The 24,647-nt window shown below is 40.0% G+C and overlaps 3 protein-coding genes, 1 long non-coding RNA gene and 1 pseudogene across 7 annotated transcripts; 3 read left to right on the forward strand and 2 right to left on the reverse strand.

The window, feature by feature from the left end:
• Positions 1-2,221: 2,221 nt before the first annotated feature.
• Positions 2,222-5,727, forward strand: LOC104424537 (metal-nicotianamine transporter YSL3). The gene is given in 12 exon segments (XM_018865771.2): positions 2,222-2,342; positions 2,425-2,598; positions 2,699-3,109; positions 3,202-3,374; positions 3,544-3,641; positions 3,741-3,787; positions 3,790-3,874; positions 3,961-4,150; positions 4,241-4,355; positions 4,469-5,215; positions 5,218-5,253; positions 5,256-5,727. Coding segments are annotated over 10 exon segments (1,998 nt in total). The 5' UTR covers positions 2,222-2,342; positions 2,425-2,598; positions 2,699-2,742; the 3' UTR covers positions 5,396-5,727.
• A 984-nt stretch (positions 5,728-6,711) lies between these two features.
• LOC104424538 (probable 6-phosphogluconolactonase 4, chloroplastic) lies at positions 6,712-8,544 on the reverse strand. Its single transcript, XM_010037000.3, has 3 exons — positions 8,253-8,544; positions 7,848-7,983; positions 6,712-7,434 (listed from the first exon to the last, which is right to left on the reverse strand). Exons 1-3 carry the CDS (start codon positions 8,429-8,431, stop codon positions 6,970-6,972), a joined length of 780 nt encoding a protein of 259 aa, XP_010035302.2. The 5' UTR covers positions 8,432-8,544; the 3' UTR covers positions 6,712-6,969.
• A 1,675-nt stretch (positions 8,545-10,219) lies between these two features.
• LOC104424539 lies at positions 10,220-11,451 on the forward strand (annotated as a pseudogene).
• Positions 11,452-12,524: 1,073 nt separating this feature from the next.
• Positions 12,525-14,341, forward strand: LOC104424540. The gene is made up of 2 exons (XM_010037001.3): positions 12,525-12,940; positions 13,875-14,341. Exons 1-2 carry the CDS (start codon positions 12,744-12,746, stop codon positions 14,098-14,100), a joined length of 423 nt encoding a protein of 140 aa, XP_010035303.1. The 5' UTR covers positions 12,525-12,743; the 3' UTR covers positions 14,101-14,341.
• A 7,307-nt stretch (positions 14,342-21,648) lies between these two features.
• On the reverse strand, positions 21,649-24,205 carry LOC120289517. Of its 4 annotated transcripts, none has more exons than XR_005547550.1 (3): positions 23,900-24,205; positions 23,356-23,541; positions 21,649-23,021 (listed from the first exon to the last, which is right to left on the reverse strand). It is a non-coding gene; the product is annotated as an uncharacterized LOC120289517 (long non-coding RNA). The 4 variants fall into 4 exon arrangements; XR_005547551.1 differs by having other exon boundaries at positions 21,649-22,804; positions 22,884-23,541; XR_005547552.1 differs by having other exon boundaries at positions 21,649-22,220; positions 22,740-23,541.
• Between the last annotated feature and the right edge of the window lie 442 nt (positions 24,206-24,647).

Genomic DNA, 24,647 nt, shown 5'->3' on the forward strand with positions numbered 1-24,647 from the left:
AACGTTCTGCATGCTCTATGTAAAAGTATCTTATTAACGATAAGAAGAAAAGATGGATTCTTTGGTATAGTAAAAAAAACTTAAAATCTTTTGATTTCTTATATAATAATTATTTGTGCCTTGTCTTTTGTCTCAAAAGCTCACTTTCTTGGTATTCTTTTTTTAATTTCAATAGTCTAAAATATATATCCAGTTTCTTTACTAACTACTAAAAAAATTATTATTTTTTCCTTACCATTGGTGAGATATTTCTATACATAACATGTAAGACGTTATATACATATCTAAAAATACACAAAAACTTTATGCACAAAGAGACATCTTGATGTCTTTTCAGATCACTTTATAGATGATATTAATTTTTGTTAATCTAAAATAATGAGATTTCACTGGCATTATAAAAAAAAAAAAAACTCTTATTTTATGCAGTGTTTTGGTTTAATTAATCTCACTTTGAAGTTTTATTTTGGAGAATGCAATAATGATTTCATTTTTGAAAATCTTCAAAGAAAATTCATATATATGATTGAGACTAATGTGATGGGATTTGATAGTGATATACACAACAGAAGTGAATATTTATAAACAGTTAATTGTGCTGAAATTTTGTTTACATTAAATTATTTCTAGATTCTACTTGACAATTTATTCGTAAATTTGATCAATAACTTAGAAATTTAAATAGGTTTCTTGAAAATTTCTTTCTTTGAAAAAACTAATTTTTATAATAGTAAAATCTAACAATTAAAAAAATGTTGTGCCTTTTAATATACCTCTTTTTTTTTTTTTTTTTGCCTTTTTGGTAACTAAATCCTACATGGAAATAGAGAATATAAAAAGGGAAAGTAGATAAATTTGGGAATATCATTTGAAATTGCAATTGAATGATTGGTGAAAATTTATCAACACATAAATGCGCCAAAAAATTGTTTATGTTAAATTATTTTTAGATTTTACTTGAAAATTTATACATAAATTTGATTAACCACATGGGGAAAGAACTAAAGTTTCTTGGAATTTTTTTGACAACTATTTTACGAAAGTAAAATCTAAAAATTAGAAAAACATAACGCCTTTTTTAATATACATGGAAATTTTCTCTTTTTGGTAACTAAATCCAACAAAAAATAGAATGTAAATAAACTTGAGGATACCAATTTAAATTGCTATTGAATGATTGAGGTGAAAATTTGTAAACAAATAATCGTGCTAAAAAATTGTTTATGTTAAATTATTTCTAGATTTTATTTGACAATTTCTTTTATAAATTTGATCAACAACGTAGGAAAAAAAATAGGTTTCTTGGATAATTCTTTTTTTTTTTGGACAAGATTAATTTTTATGGAAGGAAAATCTAAAAATTAAACATAGTGCCTTTTAATATACTTGGAAATTTTGTCTTTTTGGTAACTGAATCCTACATGAAAATAGAATATTTTTTTTAAAAGGAAGTAAATAAATTTGGAGATACCATTTTAAATTGCAATTGAATGATTGAGATGAAAATTTATAAAAAAAAAAAAAAATAAAATAATTGTGCTGCAAAATTGTTTATGTTAAATTATTTCTAGATCCTATTTGACAATTCATCCATTAATTTGATCAATGATGTAGAAAGAAAGTAGGTTTCTTGGAAATTTCTTTTTTTCCGGAAAAACTAATCTCCATGGAAGTAAAATCTAATAATTAAAAATAAATCATAGCGCCTTTTAATGTACATGGGAATTTTGTCTTTTTGGTAATTAAAATCCTACAAAAAAAGCAAAAAATAAAAAGTAATAATAAAGAAAGGAAGTAAATATATCGGGGAACTCCACTTGACCGCACTCCTTCTCGAATCGACGCTACCCACCAGCTTTAGAAAAATCAACACTAGTCGACAACTTCTGTCTCGATGTGGCTCTTGCTCTTGCGGATCTGTTGACTTCCAAAGTTCACACCTTTATTCTTCTTCCTCCATGCGTCACGCTCGAAGCCCCACGCTCGGGAAAAAAGTCGATTCACTTTGTAGGGAAGACGACAAAGGAAGGACGACAGAAACGGATGCCTTTAAGGCCTTGGCTTTCCCAAGTGACGATCGCCCCATTCTATCTATCCACTGCCCACTTCTCGTTTCCTTTCGAGCTTTGATGAAGGTAAGGCGAGGTGGGTTTTTCTCTTTCTTTGAGTCAACTCCAAGGATGAGCAATCACAGCCCAACATGTGTTTGACATTTGTGGAGAACGGTGCTGTGTTGGAAAATTTAGATTTGCGTACTGCAAGGCGCTCGGTCGTACTTCTTTGCAGTACAAAAATTTGACACGCTTCCCCGGTTTTCTCCATTTGGAGTGCCTACCGATTCGGTATAAATTCGTGGGGGTTCTCGCTCTTTGTTGTGTCGTGTGGCCTGTATGCATGCATTGAGCCGAGTGATTTTGTTTTCAGCGCTGCAGTTAATGCTCTGCATCTGGGGGCCTATCGGAAGAGCATTGAATGTTCATATCTGGGTGTTGAGTCGAGAGGCAAGCCAAGGAACAGTCCCTTTTCTATAAATTATAAGAAGGGTCAACTTCAGATTCGCGAAGAAGGAAAGAGATCTGGGTTATTGACGAAACTGAGGTGAGCTTGCTGACTTTTCCGATTTCCTGAGCCGTACTGTATGCGTACGTACAAGCCTGCACATTCTATTGGCATACCGAGATCTAATCTGTGTTTGCTGATAAATTAGATAAGAAGAGGACCTTTCGCGTTTTCGATCGAATAATGGGGAGCATGAACATTGAGGAAGTGCGGGCGGAGGAGAAATTTGACAGAAGCGACCCACAGGAGGGGCGTATCGAGCCCGAGGAGGTGAAAAGAATCGTGCCATGGTGGAAACAGATCACGGTCAGGGGAATTGTCACTAGCACAGCCATAGGAATCATCTACAGCGTGATAGTGATGAAGCTGAACCTCACCACGGGTCTAGTCCCGAACCTTAACGTCTCGGCTGCGCTTCTCAGCTTTGTGTTCATCCGGACATGGACTAAGCTGCTACACAAGGCCGGAATCGTGACGACCCCGTTCACCCGGCAGGAGAATACCATCGTTCAAACCTGCGCAGTTGCTTGCTATGCCATTGCCTTCGGAGGTGGAACTTCTTTTCCTTGCCTTTATCTGTACTTTTTTCATCTTTTTTTTACCTGAATGATCACAATTCCTCATTGATATTTCCTCGAACAGGTGGTTTCGGTTCTTATCTGTTGGGCTTAAACAGGAGAACATATGAGCTGGCCGGTGAGGATACCCCTGGGAATAATCCCAAGGGCATTACGGAACCCGGCATTGGTTGGATGACCGGCTTCCTATTCGTGACTAGCTTCGTGGGGATTACGTCTTTGGTTCCTCTGAGAAAGGTGACTTTTTTTATTACAATGTGTTTGACGACATGCCGTGCTTTTGATGGATGTTCCACGATCTAACTGGCTTTTCGGATGACCGAAACTTTAGAGATCACTCAATTACCAAAAGCGCTTCCAGCGAGCATCTTGAGACAGCATGTTAATAAGTTATTGTGTGTGACAGATAATGATAATAGACTACAAGCTAACTTATCCAAGCGGAACTGCGACTGCCGTTCTCATAAACGGGTTCCATACTCCTAAAGGCGATGAGATGGCCAAGTACGCATACAACCTTCCTAATTTCACCTTTCGATTGCTCGGCTCTAACTCGGTGCGATCCATGGAGCGAATGAGCTTAAACAAGTTTTTGTCGTGCAGGAAACAGGTCCATGGTTTCACGAAATTCTTCTCGTTGAGTTTCCTCTGGGGTTCTTCCAGTGGTTTTACTCAGGTGGACCCAAATGCGGATTTACGCAATTTCCGACATTCGGGTTGAAAGCTTGGCAACACTCGTGCGTGCTCGAACTCTTCGTTTTTTCCCATCCTTAGTGCCACCATTCGAGCCGTCGTAACCAACAGGTGATGTATTGTTTCACAGGTTTTTCTTCGACTTCAGTACGACGTATGTCGGGGCGGGGATGATCTGTCCGCATCTAGTGAATTTGTCTTTGCTTCTTGGCGCGGTTCTCTCTTATGGAATAATGTGGCCGCTCATAGGTGGGCTTAAAGGTAAGTGGTACTCTGAGACGCTAAAGGACAGCAGCATGAAGAGTTTAACTGGCTACAAGGTGAGTATCGAAGCCTCAGACCATCTTGTTAAGCCTGTGCCACGGATATTCCATTAAGCAGTAGTCCTGTTTCTTGATGTGCTTGTGCAGGTCTTCATTTCTATCTCTCTAATTCTTGGAGACGGCCTCTACAATTTCCTCAAAATACTGTTTTTCACTGCCCAAAGCCTTCATGCCAAATTGAACATGAAGAAGAATAAAACATGTAAGCAAAGCAATACAATATGTTGTGTTCTTTATCTTGATAGGGATTTATGCAATGTTTTGTACCTGCTGAAGGTATCTGGCTAACCCAGTTTTACTTTTTATTCTTTTCAGTTCCTGAGAATGAAAACCAGTCTCTTGATGATCTTCAGCGTAATGAAGTTTTCTTAAGAGAGAGAATTCCCCTGAAGTTGGCTTTGTTCGGGTACATTTTCTTCTCCATCATCTCCATCATCGTGGTCCCTCTCATCTTCCCTGAGCTCAAGTGGTATTACGTGGTTGTCGCGTATATTCTTGCACCGTCCCTTAGCTTCTGCAATGCGTACGGCGCGGGCCTTACTGACATGAACATGGGCTACAATTATGGAAAAGTTGCACTCTTTGTGCTCGCCGCGATAACAGGGAAGGAGTCTGGTGTAGCTGCGGGGCTTGTTGGGTGTGGCCTGATTAAGTCGATGGTGTCCATCTCTTCGGATTTGATGCACGACTTCAAAACTGGCCATCTAACCTTCACTTCTCCACGAGCAATGCTTCTCAGCCAGGCACTCGGCACTGCTATAGGCTGCATAGTTGCTCCCCTTACATTCTCTCTGTTTTACAAGGCTTTCAATATTGGGGATCCGAACGGAGAATATCCAGCTCCTTATGCCCTCGTTTACCGGAACATGGCAATTTTGGGAGTAGAAGGCTTCTCTGCCCTTCCAAAACACTGCTTGCAGCTGTGTTACGGCTTCTTTGGCTTTGCTGTGTTGGCCAATTTAGCAAGAGACCTTTTGCCAAAAAACATTGGGAATTGGGTGCCCCTCCCCATGGCCATGGCCGTGCCTTTCCTCGTTGGGGCCAACTTTGCAATCGACATGTGCGTGGGAGCCTGATCGTTTTCGTGTGGCACAAGCTGAACAGCAAAAGGCAGCGCTTCTGGTTCCCGCAGCAGCTTCTGGTCTGATATGTGGCGATGGACTGTGGATTCTACCTTCGGCAATCCTTGCTCTGGCCAAGATTCATCCTCCAATATGCATGAACTTTTTGAAGGGAGAGTAGATTTCAGATCGAAGGGTCAGAGAGTTTTGTTAAGTTTGGTTTTTCTTAGTAAAGCTTATGGCAGAATCAGACCTAGTATGGCAAGTTTTCAAGCACATAAGGTAGAAAAAATGATAGCCCATCATTAGTAGATGACAAAGCAAATAGAGAATGTATCAGCATCATGATGAATAAGGTTGAGATAATTGCTTCACTGCGAGTATATGAGTCTGAAAAGTAAGTCCTTGATGCTATATTGCGTGTGTACATATAGAGCACAAGAATTGAAATTTGCATTAGAATGGCAATCGCTGGTGAGATTCTTATGAGCAATGGATGGTGTTGTTGGCCCATGATGATTTCATTAAAGGGCCTTTTCAGTTGCAGTTTTCATTCTCCGAAAAATTCATTCATGCTTGCCTCCTCGCTGAAACCCGGAGGTGATGAAAAAGGAGCATCTCATGACGCCAAAACAAAACAGGAAAAGAAAAGGAAGTTGCCGGCCGACGGGTAGTAGCAGAGGGCTGATCATCATAAATTTTCAAAGATAAACACGCAATGTTCAAACCTTGACTCGATTACTCCTATTCATGGATTTCAGTAGCAAGTAGCAACCCAAGCAGAGCATCCATCGCGTTTCTTGTTCTTTCTGTGTACGATCAAACGCAACGTCTAAAGAAACCAAGTGATTGTTCGTGATATGCTGCTGCTTTTAGAAGTCACGAAGAGCTGAAGTCAAACAAAAGATTGCGCACAATCGAAAAACTCCACCGTGTTGAGTTTTCTGAGAATAGAACTGGAACTAGTTTTTATCACCTGTGCTCCATTAAGTTTTACACAGCACAAGTTAGTTTTGGAGATTCATTCCTTGAAGGTTGGTGGACGTTGCTCAATGAAGTATGCCCTCTTGCCTGCTCCGACAATATCATTGATGGCAGAACTAAGAAAAACATGTAATTCTTGTCGGAGTAGGAAATATTTGACCCCAAGCACTATCAGAAGATCAAATGAGGTTAGGGCTAATATTGGTTAGTGAAGCTAAATTTGCGAACTTGCGATGTAGGAATGACAGGACACTGTTCTTGGGGGTCTATTTTTCTGCATATAATTGAGGATAAGCAGGGTGGTTAGTGCCAACTGGCTAACTGGATGGTGATCATCGTATGAGGAGAAAGTCCTTAGATTGTGCAACAATACTCCCTCTTCTTTGACTTTTGACAGTTTCTACTTAAGCTTTTGGTTTATGTCCAAATTTCCATCGTTTGGTTTCATTCTTGAGTTTTCATCTGTCTCTATTAGTTAGATCTTCAGAGTTTCATGTCCATAATACTCATGCCTGATCACAGCCTGCACATTCTCTATTCATTGAAAGTCGCAAGGATAGGCCTAAGATAGCATCACTCAGACATGCATATCCGTCTGAGAGTCAACAAGGGCAAATCTTAAAAGTACAGACTTATTCAAAGAGGGAGGTTAAATTGCACACTAATTAAAAAGTTACTTGGAATGCATCAGCACATAAATAAAGCTACTTTGCTGATGAAACCAAGCAACTTACACGCATCAGACACAGATCAAAACGAACACGCCAATCTCTAAAGTTTAGAAGCCGCATCCTTGTCCAGAAACCAAGTTAACTCCCCCTCGGGTGTCACCATTTGTGCAGGTAACTTTTTAGCATCCCCACTGTTCCCTAATGCAGTGTGCACGGCATCCACTTCGCCAGTCCCAGCAACCACGAGAGCGATGTACTCGGATGAATTGATCACTGGGAAAGTTAAAGTGATTCGTTGTGGAGGAGGTTTCGGCGAGTCCTTGATGAAAGTGACCCACCTCTCTTTCTCTTTGAGGAGAGGATGCCCTGGGAACAGAGACGCCACATGACCATCGGGTCCCATGCCGAGCAGCATCAGATCAAACTTCGGGAACTTGCTAGCAGCTGATGGAGCTAATACACCGCTCTCGACTAAGTACCTTAGACAGGCCTCATAATCGTCAGCTGCACCTTCAGCTGACAGCGTATCGTTAATGGCATAAACATTTTCAGGAACAACCGGTACCTGAAGGAAGCACAGATGGTGAGGTTGCTTCATTAAAATCGAGCAAACATTTCATCTTTGTAAGGAGAAACCTTTCCTCAGATCGAAGTACCAAGATTTGGGTCTTATCTAAATCAAGCCAAGAATTATCAGCTCATTCATATCTCAAACTGCTAATCATGCATCTTCCACATTGCTAGAAATCTGAATAGCTAATGAGAGTCCTATTTTCCCTCAAACGAGCATTCGTCCTTATGAGCGATGGTCCAATCTTTCTGGATCAGGGCAATTTACTCTTCTCAAGGGTTCATGGTGGTGAATCTGATAAGCTCTAACAACCATGTAAACACGTAATCATCTGCTAATAGATGATGGTCCAAGATATGAAATAAGAATTTATTGTTTCGTGCCTAGTCAAAATCGAGGCCTTTTACCTTGGAGAGTAAACCATCGGAGGCAAGCTTGTAGTTGCTGTCAGGATGAGTCTTAGGAACCACCCTCTCGTCTAACCAAAAGACATGCCATTTCGACCACTCGACCGATTCGACGTACGGCGGCTCCGCCAGTTTCCTGAAAAAATTCCGGGCATGAGCGTTTACAATAACTTGAAACACATCGCAGAAATTATATCCAAACTAGCCTTATGCACACTTCATCACCAAATAAAGCACATTAGAGTTCCCGGTGATCTCCAGATCAGCTTGCACAATCTACGGTCTATCGATTACGGGGTTGTTCCGTAACTGGGCTGTGAGGCTTTGTCATTATAACCGCGCGTTTATTGATGCATAGAGAATTGGAAGATTCACGGACTTAATTCAAGAAAATGGAGAGTGCACCTGAGGAGGTCGATGAGATAGCCTCCGGAGAGAACGACGGTGAAGAGCCCTTTCTCTCGGACAAACTTATCGGAGAGATCGGCGACGTACTTGGCGAGAGCCGCCGCCAATTCCTCCTCCGAACCCAACACCTCCACCTTCCTCTTCGCCGGCACCGTCGCGGGCACGGTCTCAGCCATTGAATTCTTGGGTTTTTCCCTGGTTTTGCCGAACGAAGGCCGGAAGGGAGTTGATTTGGGAGGAGAGGTTTGAAGGTTAGCTTAAAGCAAGGAAGGAAGCAATGACGCGACATTTCATGTCACGCCTAAAGCATACGCTCTTTGTTAGTGGACTCAGCGTGCAGAAATGACACTGACACTGACAGGCGCTTCCCTCCTCACGATAAAAGGAGCACTTCCCTCAGCATAGGACGAGTTTTATTTCACGAAAAAAGTCATAACTAATATAAGATATTTTCGAAAAATAATCGTTTACAAAAATAAAATTATAAGAGAATAGTTACACATGAATTGTTGTTGACGTTGATTACTTTTTCTAAGCGATGTAATAGATCACTTTTTTTCGGAAAATGTTGTGCGAAAAGCGACCTCATTTCCACCCCTCGTACAACTAAATCCACTTTATTAAAATTGCCATCGATCATTCAATTACAATTTAAAGTGGAAGCCACAAAACCCTTTGGAGAAATGCTGGAGTATTCAACAATCCATCTTAAGGGGCTTTCGGAAGCTCGATACTAGTAATGCTAGTAGAAACTAGCATCGGGTTTTCAACATTTGACCTAATGTTGAAACTAAATTTCTTCTTCCCAAGTTATTCTCACCAATTTTTTTCAATTTTCTAATTTTGTCCTCGTTGCTGTTCATCTCTTCTTGAGAAAGGGCAACTAGTAAGAGCGGTCAATAGGGTGGCTGGAAAAGGGTTGGGTGTCGGCAAAGTCGTGGGAGGGCCGCTTGGATGGCACAACCCTGGCGATGGCCGCCTGGGTTCATGTGACCTTCACCGGGGGTTGTGCCACCTTGGGCAACGGCCGCCAACACCAACCACATCTCGTCGGTGACCTTAGCTCTTTTTGCTGAAGGGTTTTTATTTTTTATTTTTTTAAAAAGCATAAAAATTAGACCCAAAACCCATTGCATAAAAATATTTGCCAAACACTATTTAGGATAATATTAGTTTTGTAAATGATTTTTTACCAAATGCAATTTACATTTTCTCAATTGGTTATAGATCAAAGGTATTTGCATTTCCCCAATGCTCATTTGCAAAGCTTAACCAAGCGCACACTATATTTTTTTAATTGTTAGCTTACTTCCATAAAAAATAGTTTTGTTGAAAAGAGAAATTTCCAAAAAACCTAGGCTGGGTTTGATTATCTTGATTTTTAGCCAAGATAGAACAAATATGATAGGATAAGAAATTTAGAGACTTTCCCGTATCCTATTTACTATATGGTAAATCGCAATAATAAAGTTGTATACTTTCATAACCTAAAAATTATGCAATATGAACGACATATTGATATAGATGAGCTTAAAAATGCACAAACCAATATGGGAAGAATCTCTTATGATTTACTGTTAAAGAAACCACAGGTGCATAAATGCAATATCCTCCTCAAACAATTCATAAGTATTGTACCATTTATATTTTAAACAAAGAAAAAGCTGATTGCAATATTTCAGAGTCACAAGTTCAACCATGATAAAAAAAAATATAAACGGGTTATAGCAACATCGATGAGATTGGTAAGCTAGCAAATGACAAATCTAGTAAAAAGAAAACATGATTATTCAAAATAATCTTTTGACTCTCTCAATATATATATGAGTTTTGAACTGTTGGGCCGAGCGTCTAATGAGAATCAGCCCACCCAATGAAGCCCAATCGAAAGGCCCAAATTCCACCATCGCTTGACGGAACCTCGGGAAAAAGCCCTAATCCAATCTCTCTCCGGCGAGGCTCCATTCTTCTTCCGCCCGAGGCGACGGAGGTGCTATCGGCAGCCGGTGGAGGAAGAGCGGAGGAGGATCGGGAGCGAGAGAAGATGCAGATCTTCGTGAAGACACTGACCGGCAAGACCATCACCCTCGAGGTCGAGTCCAGCGACACCATCGACAACGTCAAGGCCAAGATTCAGGACAAGGAAGGTGCGCTCATGTGGTGAACGATCAGGAATCCCGCCGGACCAGCAGAGACTGATCTTCGCCGGGAAGCAGCTCGAGGATGGCCGCACGCTCGCCGATTACAATATCCAGAAAGGTTCGTTTCTATCGCGATTCAGTTAGGGATGAGATAATTGCTCTTGAATACGGCAAGATCGGAGTTCGGCCGTGCATCAGGATAACCGTGAGCGTGTCTAGGCGCAGAGAAGTAGTGCCGTGAGTGTTTCATCTAGGCTTGTGCTCGAGTAGAAGAGCTCGAAGGAGGAAATCGGCGCGGTTCGATATCTCCAATTGTAAAACTTTCACCGTTGCCAGCTTTATCTATTGGATCTGAATTTAGGGCTTCCGCTGTATATTCAGAGATTGTACTTTGGTTCACGGGATATCTATGGGGAATTTTGCAGAATCAACTTTGCACTTGGTGCTGAGGCTTCGTGGTGGCATCATAGAGCCGTCCTTGATGGCATTGGCTAGGAAATTCAACCAGGACAAAATGATATGCCGCAAGTGAGTGCAAATATATGTAACATTTTTAGGTCAATGATACGTGTGGCTCGTCGTATGTTGCTTGCCACTCATGATGCTGAAGCTGAATCTGGTCTGCAGATGCTATGCGCGCCTGCACCCTCGTGCTGTCAACTGCAGGAAAAAGAAGTGCAGGCACAGCAATCAGGTAGGCAATTGCTCGATCTACCTTCTTGAGCTGTGGATATTGCTTTCTATGGAGAACAGGGACTTATAATCTATCGTCCTGTTTTGCAGCTAAGGGCAAAGAAGAAGATCAAGTAGATTGCTGCCCAGCTGCCAATCGGGTGGCGAATGCTTATGAGAGATGGTATTCTAGAAAGTTTAGATAGGTTTGTAGCTATTGAGATTCAGACATTATGTTGTCTCAAGAGTATCGCAATGTCGATGGTAATATTGGTTTCGATATGATATGACTCTGAGCATGTTTTCGGGTTATCGTGTTCTTTCAGTTTCTGATTTGGCCTTTTCAACTCATTAGTACTACTAGTCCATGATCTTTCCAGTTTCACCAGCCTTTTAGAACTAGTGGATTGGGGTTTTTACTGGAGAGGCTTTGCTTTGGTTCTACTGAGGATGCTTTGCTTCGTTGCCATCTGACTATTTGGAGCCAAGCTCCTGTAGTTGCTCCAAGGTGAACAATAAAAAAAATGGAAAGAATCACATCCTTGATTTCAATCGACTGTCGTGCAAGTTTGCAGCGCTGTGGTGAAAATCGTTCTCTCCTTTTTTTTTTTTTTTTGGTAAAGGTAATGAATATATAGCTTAGGACAAAATCGGTCTCTCCTTGGTCCTAAAGAAGCTAAAGTTGGACGTTTTCTCCGAAAGGAATTGCCCCGTGAGAGGGGGTTGTGGATTTAGCTAGTCTTCGGCTAAACTTTGGAATGCTTTCGGTACCGTCTTTTACCCCGCTCATTTGTCGGGCGTCGAACTCAGCGACCTCCTGATTTACCGCCCCGACCTCCATCCCATGTATGACTATGGTCCACGTCCAACCGCCTAAAGTTCAAGGTCCGGATAGGCGTACGCATGGGGTCAAAGTCAATTCCTAAGTTGAACCATCGCCCACGAAATCTGAAAAGATAGAACCCCTACAGCAACTTCTCTCTTTGTTGATTTTTTCTCTTTGTCTTTTGCACTTTCCCCGTTTCTACTTTCCCCCCGGGGTTCGTTGGAGAAAAAAAAGCCATTGCGAAGATCTGCCGGTTTCACACCAAGATCAAGATCTTGGAAATGGAATTCCAGGTCCACGTGCACCCCAATCTCATCATCTTGAATGTCATGCATGCATGCATGATGTCCATATTGAATCCCCTCCTGAATCTCACCAATGATGGCCCCCAGATCCGACGGCAGATATTTCACTGGGCCATGATTATGTAAAAATTGAATAGACATACATCCGCCCATGTAATTATTGAGACAATGATCCTCACCCACCATTAACCCTACAGCTGGGTTCCAGGCAAGACCACCTGGGCCCCACCCCTCCCCCTTCTCCCCTCTCTCTCTCTCATCGTCGTCATCATCATCATCGTCGTCATCATTCACCGCATTCACATTCATAATCAGCAGGGGGCAAACCTCTCATCTCATTTATTCATTCGATGCAACGGAAAGTAAAGGGATGGGGAGATCAGAGAGAGAGAGAGAGAGAGAGAGAGAGAGACTGGGAGACTAGAAAATAGATTAGATATCACGCACACTCAGGCGCCCAGCTAATCATCAGAGAGAGAGAGAGAGAGAGAGAGAGCAATGATGAAGAAGAAGAAGAAATGGGGAAGTTCAGGTTTTGTGGGGAATGTTGTCTGGTTCAAGGCTTCAAGTTCTTGAGGACTACCCATCAAAGACTCAATCTTGGATTCATTCCAATGGCCTCGGACCAGGCTTCATTCCCCTCAATTCTTGCTTCCGCTTAGATTCCCTCTCCAGAGCAGAGCAGACCGAAGCACCTTCAAGCGCCCGCCGAATCGAATCCATAGTCACAGAGATCCCAAGGTACCTAACCTTCCTCTCTCTCTCTCTCTCTCTTTCTCTCTCTTCTTTGAGCTTTTCTTGTGTTCTACGAGAGATGTGCAAGAATTGATTTTATTTTAGCTTATGAGCTTGTGATTGCATTTGCATGGGACGAAGAGGCTCCCCATGTGTTGCCAGATTGGTGTAATGATGCGGAGCTTTGACTGTCGCTAAGCTATGTCATGCCATGCCCTTCCTTCTGTCTGACACACACGGACCAACCCCATTTAATAAAAAAAAAAAAAAAAAACTATTTTCATCATTAGTCTCTTATTACTTCCCATTCATTCATTCATCATCTTCCATCTTTTCAACATTGTCATCATTCATTTCCTCCCCGGTCTCCGCAGTCTGTCTGCTTCACTTTGCATGGATTTAGATTCAACCATATCGTCTTGCTCTGTCTGTCACAACTCCAGGCCCTCTCCAACCCATCTTCATCTTCCCATTCTTCTGTCCTTTCTCACTTCTTTTCTGGTGATGATACACACCCCCCCAAAAAGAAAAAAAAAAATTCTGCGTGAATCGAACCTGGATGATGAACCTCCTCCGTCGTTTTAGGGTTCAGTATTGCTAAGGTGAAAAGGAAGAATCGAATCCTGGAAATGAAAATGGATCACCGCGTGAACCATCCCTTTTTCTCTTTTGCTTGAATCAGACCATATATGCATTCCAACTTTACCAAATGTCTCCCGCACGATAAATTTCCACCAAATGTCTTATAAAAAATTAATTGTTAGCATCATTCATGACATCCAGCTGCACCGACTACTTCAAGAAGCAGCATTATGGATGTATAAACAAAACAATAATAATTTTCACTATAAGGGCTGATTTCATGAATCTCTTTCAAGAAGAGGGGTCCCTCTTTCTTTTCCTTTTTTGACATTTGGTCACTGAAATATCCCTCCTTTAGATCAATCAAACATGAAGCTTCAATGTCGTCGTTTAGCTCAAGTTTTGCAATAGAGATCTTGTGTACCACAAGCCGAGGATATGAAGGAAAGCTCCTGATTGGGTTCTGGGATGATAGGATTGGAGATAACAAAGGACAGAACCATGAGGCTCCAATGGGATTGGCCAGAGCTGACTGTAGCTCTTGTGGTTTAGGTCATGTCGTGACATCTTGGGACGAAAAGTAGAATGATAAGCGTTGAGTGTCATTCTTGTTTTAACATTGTGAGGTTGTTATATATCTCTTGATTTTGCATTTTCAGTAATTAAGTGCGTAATTGATCACCCACAAATTGTCAGGAATGAATCCACCGTGTGTATGAAGATTTTTTATTTATTTATTGTAACTTTATTTGGCAGATGATATGTGTTTGACCACAATAAGGTGAGTCAAACTTTTGAAAGTAACTTCAATGATGTACTTTTTGATTGGCCTCCTTCGACTTCAATCTGTACTGATTCTTATCAGCTAAGGAAAATTCTTTAATATATCACCCCCGAAATTTTCATGCTCGAATACCTTCTTTTCATATTCCTTTTCATGCTGAGGACAGACGATTGTCTGTGTAATCTAAGTATTATAAAAAATAAAAAATAAAAACTCAGTAGCATATTAAACTCCGAAATCTAACAAAAGAAAAGTGCAAATCGAAAACTTACATACCACAGTGAGATTCTTGTCAATTCATAGATGGAGGTTTGGCACGCATCACGAGAACAAGAATGCTAAACGACGAAAGCAGCACGTTGTCCTGTCCGTCCTTTCAGCCCATTTATGCAAACCGATCATATTTCTTTCTCGCTGATGATCAAATGACGTCGACGATGACAACATCTAAGATAAACCTACAACGCTAGAACCGAATCTACTCTTGAACCAACCCCTTCTCTCTGTCTCTCTCTCTCCCTCCCTCCCTCTCTCCAACGTACACGTACGTGAAGACTTCGAGGACAAGTTGCAGATGTCAGGAGCTAACAAAGCAGAGAGCTTTGCAGTGAATGCTGTGGCAGCTTTCAGCGAAATCGCAAGTCCCAAACTTGGAGTTAAGACTGCTTCTTTCGTGCTTTCGTATTCTGACTTCGGAGAAAGTTCTGCAGCCTTGGATGCATGCATTGGCCTGATTGCGTTTCCTGTTACACGTCTGATTCCCAGACTTTGTCTCTTACCCTTTTCTTGCTTCAGTGTCGTCACCATCGAGAATCACCCGAAAGTTCACTTTTTTTTTGGCCTAGCACGAAAGTTCACTTTGGAGATGCAGTTTCCCTTGGCTGTTTTCGCTCCATCCGACAAGTTTTTCGAAATGTCTTCCTCAAGACGATCTTTGAACGAAAAGGATTTGATAGTACGTCGTTTGCTTGGAGTGCTTAATAGGAAAATATCATCTTGGACTTGCGCAATGACAATGACGAGATCATTCTTCTTCACCACTCACCAGCAATAAGAAAAATAAATACTTTACTTCACATGATGTTTTTTCTATTCAGTTGTTGTTAAAGGGAAAATAATATATGCATAACGGTAAGGGACGGGAAATTGGATGCGAAAGTTTAAGGATAAAGAAAACCAGGAAGAAAATAGACCAGCGGGAGCCCAACGATTCTTGTTTTGATGGTCACTTTCTAAGTTCATCGATTAGTACTCCAAATCTGACAACCTCAAAAGCTACGATGCAAAGGCAAAAGGACAACAAAAATTACAGAAATTCAAATACTGTACACTAGTACATATGTATAATGACAAAACGACAATAACAACGGTAACAATAATAACAACAGTGAAACAAGCTGTTTCCCCTAAAGATTATGCTGTGCAGGCCAGCTTCTCAACTGTAAATGTATTCTGGGCTATCTCACTCTTCAAATACGGTCGATGTTAGCGAAGCAATTATACTTTATTATTGTGGATTCAGAGCAGGCTAAGGCCGGGTAAAATCTGGAATTTTTACTTTGCATGAAGAAGCATATTGAGGACGGCGATATCCGTTTAGCATTTTGGCACTACCCGCTGCTTATTTTTCTCTTTTCTAAGTAGAAATTTATAAAAATTATCAAGCACTTATATACTAATAATCCAAATTGGACCTTCAATATATGTGTTGGAGAAACACCAACATGTTTGCGGTCGTTTGAAACCCTAGGGCCTTAGTGCTATTAAGGAAGGATGTAGAGCATTTCCCATATTCTATCGGCAGTCCCATCTCGCGTGAACTCAATTTGGAAGATATCGAGTTGATAAGATATGGATTTCCTGTTCCCTCACTTTTGCTAACTGGATTCATTCGAAACATATGCAGAAGACATATATCCACGAGTGTCATCTCTAAATCAAAGTTTTTCCTGCATTTCTAAGGTTTTCAGTTCTGTGATTATTATCACAACGACAGATCATCCATACCCAAAACCTAAGCTCGTTCCTTCATCATGATCTTTAGCACCATCAAAAGTCACCATCCCTACGCCACAATATCATGTGAACTCGACCGGCCCTTTTTGCGATACATTCCAATGCCATGTATGGTACTTCGCGAACATTGTCGAAGACTCACCTCGCCCTACTCTTGCTTTCTCTTAATTTTTTAGTACAATTAATCAGATAAGTTTGGACGACATTGACTCCGCAGAAACCTAAAAAGCGAATCAGAGAATCTATGTTTGAGCGATTAATATGTCCTCATAAACATAAGAGAAGAAATTGCACCCTACACTCACCCGCTTCTACTATTCCCCATGCACCTCTGATCAGTAAAAAAAGGGGCTCACATCAGTCTTCATTTCCTTTCCATAGAAATCCTCTTCTTAAATTCATCTACTCTATATAGTTGACTAGCGGCCGAGCCTGCCGCGAGGTGACAGCTGATGTTAGCGGCCAGTCAAAGGCCAAGGAGGGATGGGGGTAGAGGGGACATTACTAGAAGAGTCATAAATTAATTGTAAAAATGTCAATTCAGTTCTAAACTTTTTAATTTAGCTAATTTAATTATATACATTTTGACAAATTACCAATATAACCCTTCCTACCAATTTTGATAAATAAAAAAATCACTAAAATGAATGCTAAATGTTCTTTGTGGCACAATCACAATTTTTTAAAATTTTCGGATTTTTTTATATGATTTTTTTCCTTTTTTATTCTTTTATGTTTTCCCCAATACTCCTGTTCATCTTCCTAGTGCTTAGGAACCCTCATCAGCCATAGGTGATCGTCGCAACCCTCACCCCAGCAAAGGACTTTGCCCAAATTTGGGCAGTGAGGGTTAGGGCCGATTTGGGTGAGTTCGATGGCCACAAGGATGAAGGCTGAGATCTGAGCAAGGGCATTCGCCAATTTGTCGGCCACTAGCGATGGTCGTGACCCTTAACCTTGGTGACGGCCTTTGCCCAAATTTGGGCAGTGAGGGTCAAGGCCCTTGCTTAGATTTGGGCAAATTCGCCAACCACAGCCAATTGTGAGAGGTGTGAGGGATCCTTGTTGGCATGGTGCCTCGGTGGAGGAGTTGGCAGATGGTCCTCCGATTGTTTCACAGACACAATCCTTAGACAGTAATAATTAGATCAAACGAGGAAGACCCATTAGGGATAAGGAGAAAATATTTGGTGATTGCTAACCACCAGGTCAGCGTTCTACGCGGCGCGCGTGCTCCATTGAAATGTCGACACGTGGCCTTAGACTTGGACCGGCAGAAAAATGAAAAAGTCTAAAAAGTGGGTTTTTTTTTTTTTCTCTTTTCTTTGCTAGCTGGCAAAGAAAGGACACAACAATAAGCATGCATGACAAAATTTCTGTTCTAGAAATTGATTTCTGGCCAGAAATTGATTTCTCGATTTCTATTTCCCGGACAAGTTTCTAAAAAAAAAAACCCGTTTGATAATGACTCAAAATTTCTATTTCTAAAACAAAAATCCGTTTGATAACAGAATAAAATTTTAATTTCTAGGAATAGAAATTGATTAGATGACAACATATGAAATCCTCAAATACAAAATAATAGTCGAAATAATACTAATACATTACAAAAGTTGAAAATACAATTTCATGGAATTTCCTATTACATGTGTTTACGTTTCGTATTACATAATATTTTCTTTCGAAAAATAGACAACGTGGCAAAAAAAAATCAATTGAAATTCAATTGTAGTGAATATGTCGTTATGTTTTTGCCGAAATTGATTTCACATTAATCAAATAAGTCTAATGATAGTCATGATTATAATAGTCTAATCTCCTAAAAAAGTCCTAACTTCAAGTCTAATTCCAATTTCTTTCCAAATTTTGTTAAAAAAATCCTCACCATGTTAAAAAATCGTCACCAATTTTTTCAAAATTATCAACACTAGGATTATTTAAAAATTTATTATCAAAATCTATATTTTCATCAACACTCTTACAAGAACAATAGATTCCTTATTAGATCTCTTTTCCTTATAAAAGAAAAATCAGATGAAGCCCTAATGATTTGACCCCTTTTTACCGTCTCAATATGAAGTTTATGATTAAAAAAATAGTTAGCTAGATAGAGCCGTTGTCGGCGTACTACGGAAGACTAGGTGAAGAAAGACTCGTTAGATATGAATGTGGCAAGTTGACTATTACCATGCGTGAAATATCTTGCGTGCAACAAATGAAGCCTTGTTCATTCAATTCCCACCATTTGGCCCAATGGTTAAGATTTTCAATCAATATTGATTGAAAATGATTATATTAAAAAATTAATAAAAAATTTGGACTAAATTAACTATTTCTATTTCTATTTCAATATTAGTGATCTAAAATATTTTGGATTAAATTGAAAAGTTGAGAAAAAAAAATTCTATTTCTGTTTCGGAAATCGAGAAGCTAAAAATTTCAGTTTCGATTTCTTCAATTTCTTTATTTACGGAATAGAAATCTGTTTGAGAAATAGAGAAATCAGATTGCATTACCAAACGGTTTCATTTACAAACTGTTAGGAAACGAGAGAAATAGAAAAATCGAGAAATAGAAATTTTATCATGCGAACCCTAAATGCCCAAATTCTAGCTTAAAAATTTCTCCCTCCTCTTTTCAAGTTTTAGGGCTTTTTGGTTCTCTTCGAGAAGAACAAGCCAGCCGCTTCTTTATATCTTCAGTGTGTCCAGCCACCGTCTCCGCCTTTGCCTCCGCCTCCCCTCTGCCCCCAAAAGCCTCTTGGTCACAACTACTGCTCAAATATGCCTCTAGCACGTCGCCTCCCTCAAGAGCCCCGCCGGTCGCAGCTGGGTCCTGTCGCCGCCTCCGCCTCTCTGTTGCCTCTCGGAGCCCCAACGAGCTCAAGTTAAACCTTGCACGCGCTTCGCTATTCTCTCACTTGAGTTTTGGGAAATCAAGCAACAAAGAAGCTTCTCCATTTTTTGTTTTTGTTTTTGCTTTTTCTTGGCGACATTTCTTCTTGTTTAACCTATATCCCTGTTTCGACATTGCCACTTGAAAAGCTCCTCTGCCATTGGTGAGCTCAAAATGCTCTTGTTCTTTTATTACCACATTCTCTATTGAACTTCATTTCTTTTGAAACTATACAAATACTCTTGTTTTCTTTTCGCTCTCCTTCGCCCGGTTTTGATTTCAAGTTCAAAAACCCCTTATTTTCAAACCTACATAAGCTCAAGATGCTTTACCTTTGTGAGCTCAATCAAATTCGTTGGCTTCCGCATTTTCTAGATTCTTCTCCAAATCCGCTCAGTATGCGGGTAGGTTAAATTTCGATTTTTACTGGCTGCATAATTCTAGTACTGCATAGAGCTACCGAGAGAAGCATTTGGAGAGCAAAATGTCTGTTTTTTCTCTGTGCCAATTAGCTAAATGAGGTAGATAAATATGTGCTTTGAGATGGGTTTTTGAATTATATCGTGTTTAAAGCTAAGTAACTTATGATGGGTCTGTTTGCGATAATGGGTAAATGAGCTTAATCACAGTGACAAGAGAAATGTGTTTTGGGTGATGGACAGGGGTGGTTGTGCCATGTATTGTTGCCATGCCGTTTATAGTGTATGCTAGCTAAAGTAGCTGCGAGTAGTACAACGAGTTAATTCTAATGCAATTAGTTTTAGTTTTCAAGATGAGCGGTTCCATAGGTTTGGTGTAATGACCTGCCATATCTGTGTATCTGTAGGTTCAAAGGAGGTTTGGTATTGTTTTCACTTTATGCTGGAGTGAATGGCAACCGGTGCTCTAGAAATCTTCATTTGGTCAAAGCAAAAGTTCATAATCATGCTGATTCAACTGCGAGTTGAGGCCTAATGATATATCTTTTCCTGCATTGTTTTGTGCAATGAAGGTTGGGATACCGGAGTTTTTGCAGGGTATTGGCGGAGGGTCGAAGCCCATGTTGCCAAGCTCAACTCTGAGATTGGCAACTTCAACAGTTTACTTGTTTCCTGCACACTTAAGCTCAAGAAACTCAGCATCCCTTGCAAATATGTAAACTGTCTTTGCCTAGATCATTGCTTATTCATCTTTATAACACTATTGTGTCTCTTGTATATGCAAAAGTGTGGACATGGCACTACTCAATTTTCGCCCTTCATTTGACTTTGAGGCATTTTACTGGTAGAAGATGATCTTCTGGCATGTTTTATGCATTTATGATCTGGAAACAACTCATTATATATGTGAAGTATTGACTAGGTTCATAGTCTTGCTCTAGAGTCTCCTCATATATAGTTTTTTCATCTAGAAGACTAGAATTAATTTGTTTGTAGATTTTACTTTGATGGCTAGTCTTTTTTATCCAGGGATACCCAAGGAAAAAAAAAACTTTCTACAGTGACTATGGTCTATCGAATAGGCTAAATATGTTTGTGTTATTTGCATAATGGTGGGGAGCTAAATATCTATTCTATTTTTGAGGCATGCTTCAAACATATATTGATAGATGAAATTGAATTTTTCAACACCATCGAAAATTAATGCATCTAAAACTGGTCTTTTTATCTTCTAAGTTGATTAGAAATTGTCTGAGCTCATTTTCAAGTGTGCATGCAGTTGTAACTTTATTGGAAACTTTTTGATTAAGATTAATAAGGAGAATAGTTGCCCCATCCACTAAGTTCTATCATTGGATTGATCTCAAATGACATTAGTTGGACCACTTATAAGGACATTCCACTTTCTTTGTGAAAAGCTCCTAAGTTCTTGTTTGGTTTTCCAGAGGAAGCAGATATCAAAGTATGCCCACAAATACAGGGTTGAACTACTAAGACGTAGAGCTGCACTCATGAAAGCTTAAGAGCAATTTTGCAAAAATTGCTGTAGTTGGCAACTGCCAAAGAGCTCTCCCGTTAGAAATGATATGGCAGAACTTTTATTTCCATGGACAGCTTCTTTGTAGTTCAGTTCTGACGAAAATTGTATATCGTTTACTGCTTTCTAGTGTAGGAAACAATCGGTTTAATTTAGACTGTTCAATCAATATTAATCTGTCAAGTTTTATTGTGGTGTAGATCATTGAATCAGTTGAGAGAGTTGATGTTTTGCTGGGGAAAAAAATAGTCGCTCTTGCTATGTTTCATATGCTGGTGTGATCAAGAATCACTTGTCCACTCATTCCCGATATATGGCTGCAAATTGCCTTCTTTTGAACAAATATCATATAGGGTAAAGTCAACTAAGAGCTTTAAACAGTGCTTGTCAAAGCATATATGGAAATAATCCATGTCCAATGGTGCTCTTGCTCAATAAACTAATTCTAATGAATAGCAAAAATTGAATCTTGACAGAACAATAAACGAGCTTAAGAATAATTAGTTAAAGCACAATAATATTTGTCACAATATCTTATACACAACTGCCAAGAAGTCTTTCTAAACATTGTTCTAAGTAACATGATGGACTAATCCTTTGATCTTCAAGGAAGACCAGATAGGAGTAATCCTTTGATCTTCGAGGAAGGCCAGATTGAATGTTTGACGATAGTCGTGCGACCAGATGCATATCAAGGCCTCCTCCCAAATTGAATGCAAGTTCATCAAATTCATCAGTGTCACTCCTCCAAGCTATTATATAGTCTATTGTTTTTTTTTTTTTTTTAACCTGATAAGCCAGAAGGACGACATAGTTCAGATATTCCGAGCAAATAGAATGAAACTTAGTAGAGATTTGCATACTTTTAAAATGACCTGAGCTACTCATCTCAAACCTTCATTGCCAAGGTTATTGTGATTCTTAAATTTGGGAAAGCTCTTCCCGGCAAAAGCAATTTGTTTATCCTCACGCTTTGTCTGCATCAGCAGAGGAGCCAAAAAAGTTCAAGCCTCTTTTGCATACTCACATTCAAGCACCTGGTAGTCTTGGTGCCTATAATTATAGATGAACTAATTAAGAAAAGTAAGGATAAAAGAGATTACCTAGAGAACTCAATCAGGAAAAGAGAATATTAATTGGAAACCAGAAAGATGATTAAAAAACGTATTGTCATATGTGTCACAGCAAGGACAACTTAAACACTGACTAGAAACTAAACGCACTCTGTAACAAAGTTCCCAAAGAGCTAGAGAATGCAATAAAAACCCGATATAGAACAAAATGAAACACATGCCAAAAGATTGCCGATTCTAATTGACTTTATTGGTCACCATGCCTATGAGATCGGTTAGAGATTGATTATATACCATCTTGCTAAAGCAAAGTCTTTTGACCCCAAGAAAAACTTAATGTCAAAAGGAACCTATACTTCATCCAGACAACCATGAAACTAATTACTGTCTATTGTCTAGCTAGAGAAAAGGAATTTGAAATGTAACTTTCTTTTTCACCGTTCGTTGGGATGTAACATCACACATTTTAATCTGCACATAGCATTTAACTTCAACATACCCCAATCAAAGCAACAATTCATGCCTTTGCAGATTATAGGTCACAAACAATGGGTTCACCAGAATCTACAGTCAAATAAAAAAAGAAAATTATCAAAAATCATTTCCAATCTATCTTAAAAGTTGAAATCATAGACGAACTCACAGACTAGGACTTTCCCCATGGCAGGTGCAGTCAAACAATCCACATATTTCCGGGTCACATCAATTTCCTTTGAACTGGCTTGATAAACTGAGCTGGAATTTTATCCTTGTTTAGGCTCAATTCTCTGATGAAATTGTGCTACAGCAAATGAAAAGGAACTGATGATAGAATACATATCTCGTCAAAATTAACAGTATTCCTCTCATCCATCTCCATGTTATCTTCCTTCATGTTATTGGATAGAACTTATGAGCAGTTGATTCATTTGCATTTGCGATATCTAAGGCATATGGAACTCAAGCATATTCTAAGCTAGCCACAAAGTATTCAGAAAGGGATCTCTCGAATGACCTTTTCTCTATTTCAAATTGAGTGACTAAGCAAGTATTGCAACCCCATTAACCATATCAATCACAATAAAAAAAAAAAATGCATGGATGTGGGACAGACATAGCTCCAAGTCTCGGCTTACCAGCCAAATGTCCAAGCGCAAATTCAACATCGTGAAGTAAATGCAAAAACAACCATCTTAGCTTCTTGGAAGGGATGACTTGGGACCTCCAGTGCATTAGCCACGCTAGGACAACAATTCTGTGAATTTTTGCCTGACTGTTTCTTTGGCAAAATAGCTTGTGAAATCCCACCAAACACAGGCAATCTGAAACAAAAATGGTTGACTCCTCAAACTATTGCGATTGGTCAGTCTGAAACACTATATATGTGCCCATCTATATCTGTGCAAAGCCCTTATCTACCATCTCCTATCTAATTTACATGGACTTACTCTTTCTTTTTGCATTATTATGTCTGTGATTGCATGTTATTGCATTCCACGGAGCTCACAAAGGTAAAGCATCTTGAGCTTATGTAGGTTTGAAAATAAGGGGTTTTTGAGCTCGAAATCAAAATCGGGTGAAGGAAAGGGAAAAGAAAAAAAGAGTGTTTGTATAGTTTCAAAATAAACGAACTTCAACAAAGAATGTGGTAATAAAAGAACGAAATCATTTTGAGCTTACCAACGGCAGAGGAGCTTTTCACATGGCGATGTCGAAACAGGCTTGATTTCCCAAAATCCGGTGAGAGAGAGGAGCGAAGCGCGCGCAAAGTTCAACTCAAGCTCATTGGAGCCACCGATGGGGCTCCAAGAGGCAACATTGAAGGCCTAGGTGGCATAGGACCCAGCTGCAACCAGCAAGACTTTTGAGAGAGGCGACATGCTAGAGGCATATCTGAATAGCGGCTGTGACCGGAGAGGCTTTTGGGGTGGGAGGCGGAGGCGGAGGCGAAGGTCTGGACGCACTTGAGAAAGAAAGAAGTATCTGGCTTCTTCTTTTTTCTTTTTTTTTTTGGTAAAAGGTAAGAAAAAAAGCATCTAGCTTCTTCTTCTCTAATGAAGAACCTAAAAGGCCTAAATATTGAAAAAAGAGAGAGAAAGTTTTAAGCGGGAGTTGGGCGGCAGAGAAAGAGAGAAAAAAAAAGCCCAATTTTAATAGACTTTTTCATTTTACAGCCGGTCCAAGTCCAAGGCCACGTGTTGACATTTCAATGGGGCACGCGCGCCACGTAGGACGCTGACCTGGTGGTTAGAATATTTTCTCCTCACGAGTTGCTTCTCTCTCTCTCTCCGTTCTAGGGGTGAGCATGGTCGGGTTGGTCCGGGCCCCCTAACCCTAGGACCAACCGTACGGTGTCGGTCCTCAATTTTTAGGACCGAGGACCGCCCTATTGAGTCTGGGACCAAGGACCGGACCAACCCAATGGGTT

Source organism: Eucalyptus grandis, chromosome 11 (genome assembly GCF_016545825.1).
Source record: "Eucalyptus grandis isolate ANBG69807.140 chromosome 11, ASM1654582v1, whole genome shotgun sequence".
Classification (NCBI taxonomy): domain Eukaryota; kingdom Viridiplantae; phylum Streptophyta; class Magnoliopsida; order Myrtales; family Myrtaceae; genus Eucalyptus; species Eucalyptus grandis.

Excerpts from the sequence above, each read along its gene's own strand:
- LOC104424538 (XM_010037000.3), bottom strand. The coding sequence starts at position 8,431 with ATGGCTGAGACCGTGCCCGCGACGGTGCCGGCGAAGAGGAAGGTGGAG. Across the intron at positions 7,984-8,252 it reads TATCTCATCGACCTCCTCAG|GAAACTGGCGGAGCCGCCGT; the intron begins GTGCACTCTCCA and ends GAATTTTTTCAG. Across the intron at positions 7,435-7,847 it reads CCGATGGTTTACTCTCCAAG|GTACCGGTTGTTCCTGAAAA; the intron begins GTAAAAGGCCTC and ends TGCTTCCTTCAG.
- LOC104424540 (XM_010037001.3), top strand. The coding sequence starts at position 12,744 with ATGTTGTCTGGTTCAAGGCTTCAAGTTCTTGAGGACTACCCATCAAAG. Across the intron at positions 12,941-13,874 it reads ATAGTCACAGAGATCCCAAG|ATCAATCAAACATGAAGCTT; the intron begins GTACCTAACCTT and ends TCCCTCCTTTAG.